Raw genomic sequence first — 14,857 nt, 5'->3', positions numbered from 1 at the left:
TGAATTAACAGACCTGTCTTGGATCATTGTTTTTTGTCTGTCAATGCTTTTGAATTATTTTATGATCCTTCTTTGGTGATTCTGTGCTGCTTCCTCAGACCCAGTTGACCCTGAGGCAGCCGTGTCGTCACCCATGCTTCCCAGGAAAGAGCGGCCTCTCCTGGACAGCAACCTGAATGAGGATGACCGCTTGCTTCCCAAAGACAAGGAAAAGGACAAGACACGTGGTTTACTCAGCCTCATCAAGAAAAAGAAGAAGAACGCACCAGCTCCACCCAAACGCAGCTCCTCTTTCAGAGAGATGGACATCCACCATGACAGGAGGGTCGCGACTCCTGATCTCCGTGACGGTGACGGTGTCAACAACGGTGCATCTCTGACTGTTAATGACACCACCCATGGCCTTGATTCCAGGTTCCTGGTTACTAACAATATTGGGGCAGGGGGAATCCCCAACGGTGCTCCTATCTACCCAGGATCATTATTCCCCAGGAAGAAGGGAGCTCCTGCAGTGCCCGGCCCAGGAGGCAAGGCAGCCACCACACCACCCAGTGAGGAGGAATCTATGTCCAACTCAAAGCGTTTTCTCTGGTCCTCTAGCATTTCCACTGTTTCAGATCGCAATGAGTGGAGGTCGGTGACACTGCCGCGGGACTTGGGCCAGCGCCACTTTGACTCAGGTACCTTTGGGGGCAAGCCAGCGCTGCCACGCAAGAGAACCAATGAGCAGAAAGGAGAGGGCGCCCCTCGTATGGGCACCCTGACGCCCCCGCCACGTCTAAATGTCTCCGATGTTTCCTCTTCCTTCATAGGCAAAGACACTGATCACAGCCCTGGGTCTAGTCCCCAGGCTTTAACACCAAAGGTGGATAGAAGACCAGGTGTGCTGGGGCTGGAAAACTCCAAAACCAGTGCTCTGCATGCAGAGCTTCTCAAGCCCAATGTGTTTCCTGCTTTGGGTGCAGCTGGGGAAGAGTGCAGGGCCCGCAGAAACAAGCACCCTGTGGACTCATCCTCTGCCAGGGAAAGAGGGAAGTTACAGAAACCCAAACCAGCCCCACCTCCACCACCCACCAATTCCAAAACAGGCAAGTTCTCCCGCAGCCCCACTCAAGAGCTTCCCTCTCCCTCCTCCACCACTTCAGACATCAAAGCTAAGAGTCTCCCCTCTGTCTCGGAACCCCAACACACAACCACTGCCAGTGACCAAGGCCGCTCACCACTCGGTGAGGGCTCCAAGAAGCTGCCCCTGGGCTCCACCTCCAAACCTCAACCATTGAAGACCTCCACCTCCTCCACTTCAATGACCACCTCCCTCTCCAGCCAGAGCCTAGGAGGCTTCTCATCTTCCCTCGCCTCACCTGGGGATCAGAGCTCACCCACTGCTTTTATTCCCCTCGTGAACACTCGGCGCTCTCTCCGCAAGACTGCACCCCGTCAGGCCTCTGAGCGCACCCCCAACTCAGCCGTGACTCGCGACATGGTGCTGGACGGCACCAAGCTGCTGCAGGCGGCCATCTGCCGCAATTCGGAGCAGACGGGTAGCCACAGCGCTGTGCTGGAGGCCGGCAAGAACCTGTCCAAGTACTGCATGAGCTACGTCGACTCCATCCAGCAGATGAGGAACAAGTTTGCTTTCCGTGAGGCCATCAACAAGCTTGAGAGCAGCCTGAGAGAGCTGCAAATCTGCCCCACTGCTACAGGGGGCGCCAATTCACAGCAGGACTTTAGCAAGCTGCTTTCCTCTGTCAAAGAAATAAGTGACATTGTTCAGAGGTAGCACCCTTAAAGCGTCCAGTATTACCATACAAAACTGATACTGTATCTCCCACTACCCGTTTTTCTGAGCATGTGCATGAACTGTGGTTCATGTTGAGCTCATGTTGGAGAGCTGAGGGTAAAGTCTGCTTAAGAGCAGCAGCAGCAGCAGCGTGTAGGTTCACACTACAGAACACTCTGAAACACATAAGCCTGTGGTTATAGTGGATTGAATCAAAGGAATTTGTCTGCTGACATTGTTGGACACAGTTTGCAATATTTGAAAAGCCTTAACTATGAATGAACAGTGTCTTTTTGGCCTTCAGGAGGCTCAAGGGGACAATGTTTGATCAACATGAATTTTTACCAATCATCTTTGAAATGATCACGTCTTACATATTCAATGCGTCCCCCCCTTTATCGGTGACACAAGTAGAAAAAAAAAATGCCTGTGATATTTGTTTCCATCACTGTTAGATATTTTTTTTTTTCCTCGATGCTGACGACAATGAGAAAACAAACCAAACACTTAACCTCATTCTGTTGTTTTAACACTTTTCCATCTGACTGATCTCATGGTTTCCATTTTCACCTGTTTGAATTGGGGCGTTTCTGGAATCAGTGTTTGTAACCTGAGGCCTCTGTCCGATGCTTTCCCAACATTGTCCATCACTTTGTACCGTATCATTAGTGATTGGTTGTGTGCTTGGTGATGAAAACACCTGTGTTTGTTCTGTATGAATGTGTTTTTTTTGTGTGTGTGTGTGTGTATGTGTTTTTTTTTGCAGTATTTGCAACTATGTGCCATAATAAAAGAAATGGGAGCGAGGGAATGAGGGAGAACAAGCCACTGGCCTTTTCCACAATTGCTTCACCGCACTCCTTGAGAACAAATAGACCTTCTGACACTATTGGCAGTGCTGTTCAAAGACTTCTCACATAACAAGTGTAGAGAAGTGGCTTTGAGGCTGAATTGAGCTGGGGCTAGAAATAGCTGTAGTTTTTGTTTTGTTTTTTTAATTGGATTTAAATGTTTTGTCTCCATTGTCTCCAGTGGAGAGGGACCAGGGTGATCTACAACTCAGTAGATCTGTTTTATATTTTCTCAAACTTTCTCGTATAAAGGTTTAATTCAACGTTCTTCTCAGTCACAAACCATCAGCAGCAACTGGGTCTCTCAGCAACAAGCAGTGATCTGTACATGGGATCACAGACTGAACATGTTTCTATGTGACTATTGACTTCATAGTCACATGGTCTAAATGCTGTTTCAGAGGCCTGTTGACCCCTGCAAAAAATATATGTATGATGGGGGAGGCGGGGTGGGGGACACTGGACCGAAAATGTTTATGGACCTGTCACTTGCTGTCTTACATTATGTGTGAGGAGCTGACCATTATAGATTTAACGAAGCCACAAAATTCCACTGTAACACAATGTTCCTTCACTCACGTCTGCATCTCTTTTTCAGTGTTTGAGCTGTAGTCGTCTGTCGCCATTATGCCCTGTCTGACTGCGTTGCCTGAGGACACAAGTCAACCACAAGCTGCCTTGACTTCTACATGGTACTGTCAGTGTTGGCGTATGGTCTGTTGTTTTGTTTTTTTTAAATTCCTCCCCTTGACCAACCATACCACTACTCTTTGTGACTAAGCCTCCACCGATTTTTGTAGACAGACTCTACTTTCTTTTGTAAATGTTTTATTTTTCCTGTTTGTTTCTCCCTCTAGCCTTGGTGCAATTTTGTTGCAATAAAATACAAAGCAATTGTGCTACTTGAAATACATCACAGAGTCAGGTACTTTTGATCCACACATTTGATTCTAAATTTAAATCCCAGGCGCCCCCCCCCCCAAAAAAAATAAACAGACATGCATCAACAGGTTATGTATAATTTATTTTTGTCTAGAGTATTTTTATCATTAAAATCAAAATGTCAACATTTCAAAATCATATACACGCAAGAACGCATTTAAATGTTAGCACAGCTCCTTAAAAATTTATACATATGTACTTTTTTTTGTACTTGTGGACAGACAAAAAGCAGGAAGTGGTCACTCAGACTGAAAGAGGTGGGACACAGGATAAAAGAGACCCAGCCCACCAACTTCCCACAGTAGCAAACCAATCCCCACTCCCCCAAAAGGTTAAGACAGTGATGCAGGCCCTTCTCATGTGGAGGATCTATGACAGGGTGTGAGAAATATATAAACAAAAGTGTCCCATTCTCCACTCCACACAGAAATGAGAGGAATAAAAGTTTGCAGACATAAATAAAAAGGCTGCACATCATATCGATCCACTTTCTCTCCCCTCAACCAATCGGCAGGTTCAGTAGTGTGCAGTCGGGGGAGGGTTGTTAAGGTGTCTTGTCCTTTTACATACATTTATTAATAGAAACTATGTTACAGAATTTCCCAAGTATGAATTACAGGCAACCCACGAGCACATCAACTGTACAAGTCTTGGCAGAGCCAGCAAATAAAGTTCTAAGTCATCACCATTAGTTAAGAAGCAATATATACAGCTGTCCAATCAGGGAATCGCTATGATACAGAAAAAAAAAAATAAACATGTCATTTTAAAGAGAGAAAAAAAAAAGTATTTTGATAATTTGTTTTGTTGGGAGGGAGGGGGACATGCTGCTCGGTGTTATATTACACAAGAGGAACGGTTCAGGGTAGCCACACATGAAATAAATAGTTTGTTTTTACATCTGAATATTTAAGATGTGGGCCTCAGACCATGCTGAAACACACCACTTGTGTCGTGTATTGTTAATCTGTGAAATGTAAAAATGGCCGACTTAGACCGAGGTCGAGTCCAACAAGCAGGGTGACGAGCGAGTGCGGCAAATCCATTACGATTAAAGATTAATATCAATTATAGTAAGGCAACAAACAATGACAAAGACAATGCTGGTAAAGACAGAATCTGTTGATATGACCTGTGGAGAGGTTTGTGGTCAGGGAATGGGAGAGAGCTGGTGCAAAGAAACCGACGTGAATGAGTCTTTCCATCAAGAACAGAAAAGCCTAATTTGTTTTTTTCTTGTTGGTGTAAAAAAACAAAAACAAACACCCATCCAACTTTTAAACTCACCAACAATCACAACACAGACTGGAAAACATCCAATATTTCTTCCCATGATATCTCGAACGAGAGACTGAGGAATCACCCACATATTCTCATCGTAGGTGCTTTTAGAAATGGTTTTCTCTCTCTCTCTTAAGAACATCAGTGTTGCCACATCTGGCAGAGAAACGTTGCTTTGTGTCAAGAAGCAGAAACTGAATTCTAAGCCACAAAAAGCAGGATTCGATCCTGCTGAAGAAGCTCACATGGCTACACATTCTTGTACACACGCGAACACACGTGGTAGCTACTGGTGTGTTTGTACGTTAAACGACGTCATTTCCGTGACAAATTAAAGCGAGATATCGTGCCTGCATGTCAGGATAAAATGTTTGGTTTAGCCACAAGTGCAGGAGAGGCACCAGGAGACTGGGATGAGAACATTATAGACCTGATTTGTAAAGAAATTTGTAATTAGTGGCGGACGAAACTCAACGCAGTGCGTACACGTCATACACGGCTATAAAACCAAACGTAAAAAAACAGTCTCGGTTTATCATATTTGTATGAACGTCACATCTAGCTAAAGTGTCAGTAACCCGTGTAATGTGTGGTGGTGGTGGTGTCTAGGATACTCCGACAGGAGGGTTAGGGGACTAGTGTGAGTGGAGGGGAGGGGAGTAAAAGAGGGGCGTTATAGGATGACAACACACTGACAAGAATTTAGAAAGGAGTGAGACAGGATAAGCAGAATAAGATACATAGGCAGAGAAGAGGAGGAGAGGAGATGTAGTCCACACAGCCCGGCTCATCCTGGCCCATGTCAATATCTGTCCCCCTTTCCTTCGCTCATGCAACTACTCCTGGTGCAGTGACGGTGGATGAAAGTACAGGAATGGATGAATGGGGGGGGGGGGGGGGGGGGGGGTTGGTGGAGGGCGGGCAGGATAGACAGACACAGGGAGAGAGAGAGGAAAAAAAGGAGGGTGAAGGGGTTTTGCTTGGTCATTAGCAGCCGCAGCCTTCCCTCTGGGGCTGTGGTTCGCTGGTTAGCCGCCCGCCCTGCGGGGCCGACGGCTTGTGCTGGACCCCCGACTCGGCGGCGTTCAGGTCCAGGCTGCCATCTTGGATGTTCTGGTAGATCTTCTTAGCAGCTTCCAGGAAGGCGTCCTCCACGTTTTCACCTCTGAAAACAGACCATAAACAAAAACACATGAAAGGAGGCAAATGATATTTCAGGGTCCGTGATCACTGACACCGCAGTTATGCACTTACGTCTTTGCGCTGGCTTCAAGAAACAACAGACCTGTAGGACACAAGACAGACATGAGGACAGTCAGTAAGACAGTTTCAAACTCCTGAGATACCAAGTCCTCATTTGCCCCCTCGTTTTTCGTTAATACATCAGTTCACTTAATCACTTTCAATATAAATAAAAGAGTGCGTTAATCTTCATTTGTATCCGTTGGAATCAAGCACAAGGGCTTTGGCTATAAACATTCATACAAGAACTCGGATCTAAATCTCTTTGTGCTAATAAATATTTGGACATGTTTGGATTCCTGGCTGTTTTGTTTAAAATGGGGACAGAGCAGTTTTTGGAAGATGCCATTGTGGGACAACACTGAGCGATTAGTGAACACCTCGTTTCAGTCTGCGGTTCTCAACAAGTACCGCTGTGTGACCGGCTCACCGTTCTCCTCGGCAAACTGCTTTGCCTCCTCGTACGTGACGTCTCTTTGAGCCTCCAAATCCGCTTTGTTTCCTATGAGAATGATCACCTGAGAATAGAGGGGGGAGGGGGCAGAAACATGAGAGTGTGAAAATCTTATTGACAGAACAACCTCTCCGGGAGAACTCGGACTCCATTCACTCTTTGTAGTGTGCAAAGCAAAGGCAGCTGTTAGTTGTTATAACATGGAGTTGTCAGTTATACAAAGAGCCTCTGGCAACTGTGATGTAATTAAGTGACAGACTTGTCTTCACTGCTAGTTCATTTCAAGTCAATTATTGAACTTCTCCACCAAATGGTTTGAGCACTAAGGTGTAAAATAAACTAATGTCCACAGCATAAAACAGACACATTATGTCACTTAATGTTTGAATCTTTAACAGCTGGAGGTAAGATGATATAAACATGTTCTACATCTCAAACCAAAGCAGGAAAAAACACAAGCAAATGTTGACAACTTGGTGCTTCTAGCTCCACTGCATGGCTGCTACGAGGTACTACACACCCTTTTAAAAGTAGGTAGTAACAGGAACAATACACACAAAAACTCTTTTCTAAAAACATCGGGTCCTGTTTGTTCATAAAATTATCAAAATGTGACTTATACACTAAATAATCATACAGTTAAAAAGGGAAAACATTTTTTTAATTTAGATCAAAAGTGGCAGGTTGCAGACACCCACATCCCTGATGGAACAAAGCCGAGTACATAAGAGCAGTAAGACTGAAGGCTAATCAAATTTAACAAGAAATCCAATTTAAGAGATCGACAGGGCTCTGTGGCTTCAAACAGACTCAGGGGAGGAGAGTGGAGGACAACACAGAGGGAGGGGTGTACTTGAAAGAAATAAGGGATGATAATAATAACAATGGAGGAAAACAACACAACAGTAAATATAACTAACAGAGTAGATTAAAGTGTGCAAGAATAAATAAATAAACGTGTTCTTACAGTATTGGGGTTGGTGAGGTTTCTAGCATCAGTCAGCCAGCTGCTGAGGTGGTTGTAGGTGCTTCTCCTGCATTTACAGAGTGACAGGTTACTATGACAACAGGCATAAGGAACAACATTGTGCCATCTTGAAAGAAAGATCAGAAAAGAGGTGGTCACTGCTGTATCTTAAAGATGATTTTCCCTTAACTTATTTACCTATAATGGGCATTATAGACTAAAAATAAATTAGAAAATTTAATTTTCATATTTGTATTGTGTATTCTGTGTATGATAAACAAACATTAATGCCTCTCCCTGCGTCAAGCCCGCCAGAGGCTCTAAGTACCAAGATGAACTGAAATGCAAACAAGCCATGTCTTTGCCGCTAAGCACCATTTCTGGGACCCTCGGGGCTCTGACTACAGTTGGGTGTGGTGACAACAAACATTCCACATGTAGGACTGTTTATTTGGCAGACCACTGATACTATCTCACAGTTTGGGCGAGAACACAAGCTGTAAAAGTGTCCGTATATTTGTTCAGGAGGGAGTCAAAGGAAGTGCGCTGCAATTTTCAGCGGCGTTCGCTTTCATTGAACTTCTTGCAAGATGGTTATCACATACTCCGTGAACGCTTTGGTGCAAAGTCCAAAATATAAACATACATTAACACGACAAGCGTTCAGAACGAACCTGGTGATGTCGTAGACCATGAGCGCTCCGGCAGCTCCGCGGTAGTAGGAGCGGGTGACGGCCCTGAAGCGCTCTTGTCCCGCCGTGTCCCAAATCTGCAGCTTGATCTTCTGACCACTCACCTCGATGATTCTTGTGCCAAACTCCACACCAATCGTGTGGGGGCAGTCGGCCATGACTGGAGAGAGAGACGAGGTGAGACGAAGGTCAAATCAAGTTCAGTGTCAAAAACTGCTTTACTGCTGCTGTTGTTTTTTTTTTTACTAATATCTACTTCTCTTGTCTTCTCTCTAGAATGTGCTGCAAGTTTTTGGAAGACAATCTCATATTTCCCTCCACCAGCTTGATCATTTGTGATGTTATGTTTGTCTCTCGGTCTCTTAGCAATATCACACAAGAACACCAGCAACAATATCCACAGGAAGGATATCCAAGGAAGAACCCGTTCAAATTTGGAATAGGTATGAATAAGTGGGTACAATGATTTCTTACAACAAAATAATAGCAAACATTATTAGGAAAAAATGACATGTAGAGATTCAATTCCTAAAATTCTCGGATCACTTTCTGATCGCTGCCTCTCTTAGCTCACAACAACAATGTTTTGGATACACATTATTTATTGAGTTTGTAAGCCACTGTGTGTATATATTATCGTAAGTCTCTCGCTCATACACCTCATCTTGTAAGTAAGCAGCAGGTGCATCAATAATTGATCAGTCTTTATATACTCACAGCAAATTGAAAGCATCAATACCCAGAAAGCAGTAAAAAATCTTTAGTAAATCACCCCAGTGTGTGTTTGTGTGTGTGTGCGTGTGTGTGCGTACACAGGATGTGAACGTGGACCAGTGAATGAGGAACACAGCATCTGGCTTGTTAATAGTGACACTAAACAAAACACAGCTGAATGGTAATTGGAAGCTGCAGCTGACTCATGCACAGAAGAAGAGTCTCACTGCCACCGACTTCCGCGAGCACATAAAGAAATTCCAAGTGATTCAGACACACCAGTTGAACCTGGCAGTGGCGAACCTTGCCTACCCCGACTACAAATGCAAAGGAGAGAGAGCAGCACTTACATTTCTTTTCTGTGAACTGGTGAAGCAAACATGACTTCCCAACCCCCATGTCCCCTGTGGAGAGAGAGAGAGAGAGAAACTCAGGTCAACCAAGAGCGAAGAGAAGAATAATTATCTTGCCTCCCTCTGTGAGTCAGTACTTAATTGATCATATGAATTAATGGGAGACATAAAGCATTTGATATCATGTACTCTGCTTTACAGACTTTTATCAGTATGGTAAATGCTGATAATAATTTTGACGATGATACATTTGCCGTGTGCCCTGATCATATTTGTACAATAACAGGTAATCAGTAAGTCTTCCATTTGCAGCTCAGAAAAATAAGAAAAAACTATTTCAGAACAATGGGTAGAGATGGGTAACTGTGGCAAAATTAAAATCATATATTTTTGAGACACCAAACAGCAACAAGGTTGAGACATTCCCTGTCAATTTTATTTAACCATAAAAGTAGCACAGAAATTAATTTGTGCCATCATAAGATGTTACTATGGGTTTGGGGTTTGAAGTTCAAATTAAAGCCAATTTCTCTTCAGGCTGCGCAAACATACTAACTCACACGCACATCCATATAAGCTCTGTGGAAAGGTTTGACAGAGGAGGACAATAAATAGCCCAAAGCTGTGGGTGTGTGTTTACTTTTGTAAATGTAAGTAACGTCAGTGTTGTACGCTGCTCCTTCCTTTGGCTTATTTGCATAACTCGGTACAGAGACACTTACCAATAATGATGTATTTGAAAATGTAAGAGTAGTTGTACGGTGCAGTGGCCATTGTGGCTCTGAAAGAAAGAAGAAAAACATTTAAGTTTATAAAAGGCATTTCAGGTAATCAATGTGACAGCAGAAAATGAACATGCAACAATTACCTTTACCCTCAGTGACCTGGGTCTTGTAAAGCACGAGAACTCAATTTTGACCACATTCAATCAGCAGTGGTATCCGCCATGCCCTTGTCACCTGACTGTTCACCTACAAACCCACATTCATCAGCAGACAATGTTTGCTTTACTGGATCCTTCTTACCAATGTACAACCAACTACTAATAACTCAGATCAGAAAGTACAAAGGTTTTATTAAATCCTGGAATTTTGTACTTCTTTTTTTACTTTGAAATAGTTTTTATCATCTCTTTGCACTAGTGCCGTACCCACATCACAGGTTTCAACTGACACAGCGTCACCTGCATGGCACACTGACATCCGTATCCTCCCTCTATTGGCCCGACTCTCTTTATGCATGCAGAAGTTATATCTGTTGCATTTCTACCACCCTCACTAAGTCACCCAGCAAGTTTAAAGCCTGTCAAGCGTCCCGTTGGACATTAATGCTATGAACAAACAGCCAGGTACGTCTGGTACCTTGCATTAATAGATGGTGACATCACGCTCCTTTCATCATCGGTGATATCACATTTCATTCCACACAGTCCAACCCGGTCCGCAAAACCTGGATCTTTTTGCTGCGAGACAACAGTGCTAGAGTGCCCCCCAAACCATAATATTAATGAAAATTTCAAAATGAAATATACACTGAATACAGTGCATTGACCTCCCAAACACTCACTTCAGAAGCTAATGGAAAACCATTAGGGGTTGTCATGGTTACAAGAGCCAAAGATAAGCATGTCGACAACAAGTGAAGTGATGGATTATTTTCTAAGAAAGCTTCACAGTGCACTCGCACCATTTTACCCTGCTGTTTCCATTGTAACATGTGACAGTGTGACAGTGGCTGACTTTGATGCCACTGAACACGGTCTGTCCACACCTTAACCACGTGGCCCTTAAATGTACACAAGAACACCTCCAGCATCACAGCTAAAAATAGATTTAACGCCTAGCTGATATCTACTGATGCTTCATTGCACACAATCCACGTACACAAAGGACAAATGTAGAAACGTTGCACTGCGTGAAAATCTACTACTGTTATTGTTGTTAAATAACCAAAGATACAGGTTTATTCATAAAAAAATGATGTGGTAACCATTGTATGTAGAATAAAAAAGGCATTTTTCCCCAATAGTAATCTAAAATTCCCTTTGCAATGCCACTTCTTAACATCAAGACCATTTCTAGCCCATAATGACTTCATAGGCTGATGGTTTCTATGCTCCTTAAAAAAAAAAAGAAGCAGAAATCCCTGTGCCTCATCAGAAACCCAGTGCTGATGTTGTGCTCATACTTCTGCAGAAGACGGAAGCAACGGAAATAGATGAGCAAGTCAAAAAAAAAAAAGGAATTCAGAGAAGGTATGACACAAATGTTGTAGACTTTAAGTAGCAAGATACTATTGGGTAAGAGGGTGGAATATAAAGAATCAGATACACTGATTTGTGTTACAATCATGTGAGGAAACCACAGAAAAACATTGATACGATGGAACACCACAAATTAAGTAGGAAATGAACTTAAATAAATTACATTTCCTGGTACAAAATACACCTAGATAACAGAGGAAGTTACATTAAATAAACAGCTTGTAGTACATGACCGGCTGTGACTGTGTTTGTGGCTTTATTAAAGTTGGCTCACAGTAGCAGTCTTCTGCAAACTGCAACTTGACCCGACATTTAGTTAAGTACAAACTCATCACCAACTGTAGCTAAAAGCAGTCTGTATGACACTGCAGTTTAATCATCACACACCGTGAGGCGTTTTGTCCTGATGACTACTTTGTTAGAAAACAGTGAATGACTGCTTTTGACAATAAAAGTACATTTGCAGCACAAACTTCACAAGCTTACTATGGTGACTGCACGGATGTGAAACTGGTGTAACTTTTCCCATAATCTCTTCATTTTCAATCGACTTAGTCTGATTGACATTGAAGAATTTGCTGCGACCAGGTCCCATACACTATTCAGGTGTGCCAAGTTTTAATGTGAAACTGAAACTAAGATGAAGTCATTCAACACAACTCCCTTAATGAACCTTTCAAGCACTGGCATAACAATTAAGGGCTCCCCCCACCTTCCTGCCTTCTGTCACATGACCCTCACATGGCATCTTTATCCCCAGTGCAACAGTTTTCAGTTCTCCGGAATGAAAGCCGTGACAGACAGTATCCAAAAACCAGTTACAAAATATGAATCAGTTGTGATACTCAACCTCATTGTGTGCTCATTATGCAAAAAAGAACCCCATGAGTATTTACCAAGGAGAAGGCGAGACATGACCATGTGATCAGACTGCAGCCTCAGCACTTCCCTCTTACTCCCTAACTAAGTGAATCTTTCCGCAGAGACACACTGTCAAAGCCCTTTCTCTGCTCCACAGCAACTTCCTACAGAAAGGAGAGAATGTAGGACCTGCCAGCCTCTAAAAAGGAGTGCATATGTGCCTTTAGTGTACTGAAAATGGGGATTGTCAGGAAATCATGACACATATTTAGTCACGGAACCTCCCAGATGTTCAGGCCCACCATTTAAATCATGTGACTCCTGATAAGCCAGAAAAGGAATAGCATAAAACAATCCTATTTTACATAGCAAATAATTCCATTCTGTGAAAAATGAATTAATGATGTCTGATAGTGAAAATCATTACAAAAGGTAGGACCAATACTGATGCTAGTCTCATATCAAGCCTGCAAACCGGGTAAAAAAAAATAAACACAGTGCTTCAGTATTTCATGGCAAATGAAGGTAGTTATTATTGCTCTGTTGTTTTTTTACTCTGTAGATACATTCAGCTATCAAGGTATACACAGCTGTTATTTGAAAATGAAGCCAAAAGGACGGCTAAGCTACATAATTAGCATCGGAACTTGCGCACAGCACAAAAACAAACGACCACGACATCATCAATCCTCGATCTAAGAAATTACACAAATAGAGAGAACAAACATACTAAACTCTAAACAACCCGAAGTGGATCGTTTGGTTTTCAGATGTTTTTCGACCCCGTAACATCTCGTCTGCTCCTGGCCGACGATTGCTAGCTTAGTTTATGTGGCAAAAATTATCTCTTATTAGACGGCACACGAATGATTACAAGCGAATGGTGGAAAGAAAATCCCATATTTACTTGGTGAAATCCCTATTGTATAGCCACTTCTACATTTCACGGCCAAAATGTTGGCTGTTGACAGGTGAGTTGGCGTTAACTGGTCAACTACTAGCCGACATCAATACATGTATCTTGACAACAAATCCCCCATTAATCACAACACGAATGACGGCTGCCTTCATTTGCACATCATACAATCGACCCCATAACAAATGAGTAATAACCAGGTCGAGAAAACAAATGTGGCCTCAGTTTACAGTTTATAAAACTACTGAACACAGATAGCGATAGCTTTAGCGCGCTAGTTAGCGGCTAGAAGCGAAAGATGGATTAAGGTAAATACGTTGCGTTGATAGGTTGTCAACCCACATTTTCCCCGAAAATGATCATGTTCCCTTTCGCCCGCAATAGTGATCGCGACCAAATTTGATTCACATATTCTTGGAAGCAAATGGCAGACATCTGCTTAAATATGTTAGCTAGCATCGTTAACTGCCTCTCTACAAACACAGGCTAGCTAAGTGTTTCCAGCTAAGTGATCCAGCTGTTTCCATGATCTAAATATCAGCGTCTCTACGTTTATTAGACAACACAAAGGTTTGTGCGTGTGTATCCGATTTTCCGTGCTTACCAGGAATGGAGTATTTTGAGCTACGTGGTCTTGAGCTGCTCAGATAAGGTCTGCAGGTTATCCTGGCTCAAGAATGATCTATCTATCCAAGATGGCTGCCTGCCGCACAGGGTTTCCTCTGCTGTGTACAATGGGCTTCTGGGACAAAGAGCATCTTTTGCGGCGGTTTGACACACACTGCCCCAAAGAAGACAGCCTCACCTGTGCAGGTATATCCATATACGATAAAGTGCAGAACCCTGTTATGAAATCATCGTTACGGTGTAATGAATACGTTAAATAGAAGGGGTATTTAAATGCTTGACCTGGTTTCAGATACACTTTTGTTTGTAGTTCACCTTAAAGGGCCTGTCAGAATCATTTTGACATGACATACACATTATGTAGAACGTTGCAATGACTTATTGTGTATTAAGATCCACAGTAGTTCTTTTAGCTAGAAAAACCTTTCATGTCGTCCAGAAATAGTGCAAAAGTATACATTCACTAGGGGTGCGTACCTCATGATACGATGCATGATACATGCTCCACGATACCAATAGTATCACAATACAACGATTCAGTGATAATCAATATATTGCATGACAATCGTGTCTAAAGTCTGCTCCACACAAGAGGATAATTGAAATCAAATCGTAATAAGTATTACACATGGCTGTTGCATATTTTGTTTGGAGCTCTAACGTGTACAAGCCAAGTTGATCCTGTCTTCTCAGCCATGACTGAAAATGTGAAGGAGACATGAAGTAGCGACGCCCAGCATGTAAAACTGGCAGGGATTGTTTACTTTAGAACCTTAATTTGTTAATTCAGATATTGACATTTGCGCTGGCTTATCGATTACCGTATTGCACAAGTAAGGAGGATGATATATCACCAAATCGATATTTTGACCCACCCCTAACAAAGAACATACATGTTATTATTATTATTGGTA

The 14,857-nt window shown here is 42.9% G+C and overlaps 2 protein-coding genes across 5 annotated transcripts in view; one reads left to right on the top strand and one right to left on the bottom strand.

The window, feature by feature from the left end:
* abl1 (c-abl oncogene 1, non-receptor tyrosine kinase) overlaps positions 1 to 3,544 on the top strand; it is a 28,718-nt gene extending 25,174 nt beyond the window's left edge. For all 4 annotated transcript variants that reach the window (XM_058616804.1, XM_058616803.1, XM_058616806.1 and 1 more), the window contains one exon: positions 99 to 3,544. In XM_058616804.1, coding sequence (XP_058472787.1) covers positions 99 to 1,780 — 1,682 coding nt within the window. In that variant the 3' untranslated portion in view covers positions 1,781 to 3,544. The remainder of the gene's footprint in view (positions 1 to 98) is intronic.
* A 92-nt stretch (positions 3,545 to 3,636) lies between these two features.
* rab14l (RAB14, member RAS oncogene family, like) lies at positions 3,637 to 14,076 on the bottom strand. The gene is made up of 8 exons (XM_058616810.1): positions 13,921 to 14,076; positions 9,999 to 10,057; positions 9,274 to 9,327; positions 8,192 to 8,369; positions 7,518 to 7,584; positions 6,527 to 6,614; positions 6,109 to 6,139; positions 3,637 to 6,019 (listed from the first exon to the last, which is right to left on the bottom strand). Exons 2-8 carry the CDS (start codon positions 10,048 to 10,050, stop codon positions 5,842 to 5,844), a joined length of 648 nt encoding a protein of 215 aa, XP_058472793.1. The 5' UTR covers positions 10,051 to 10,057; positions 13,921 to 14,076; the 3' UTR covers positions 3,637 to 5,841.
* Between the last annotated feature and the right edge of the window lie 781 nt (positions 14,077 to 14,857).

This window comes from Solea solea, chromosome 19, assembly GCF_958295425.1.
Source record: "Solea solea chromosome 19, fSolSol10.1, whole genome shotgun sequence".
NCBI classification, from domain to species: Eukaryota; Metazoa; Chordata; class Actinopteri; order Pleuronectiformes; family Soleidae; genus Solea; species Solea solea.
The sequence above is the reverse complement of the archived record's forward strand: the minus strand, read 5'-3'. Positions and strand labels throughout refer to the sequence as shown.

Excerpts from the sequence above, each read along its gene's own strand:
- rab14l (XM_058616810.1), bottom strand. The coding sequence starts at position 10,050 with ATGGCCACTGCACCGTACAACTACTCTTACATTTTCAAATACATCATT. Across the intron at positions 8,370-9,273 it reads CCAGTTCACAGAAAAGAAAT|TCATGGCCGACTGCCCCCAC; the intron begins GTAAGTGCTGCT and ends CTCTCTCTCCAG. Across the intron at positions 6,615-7,517 it reads ACCTCACCAACCCCAATACT|GTGATCATTCTCATAGGAAA; the intron begins GTAAGAACACGT and ends CTCTATTCTCAG.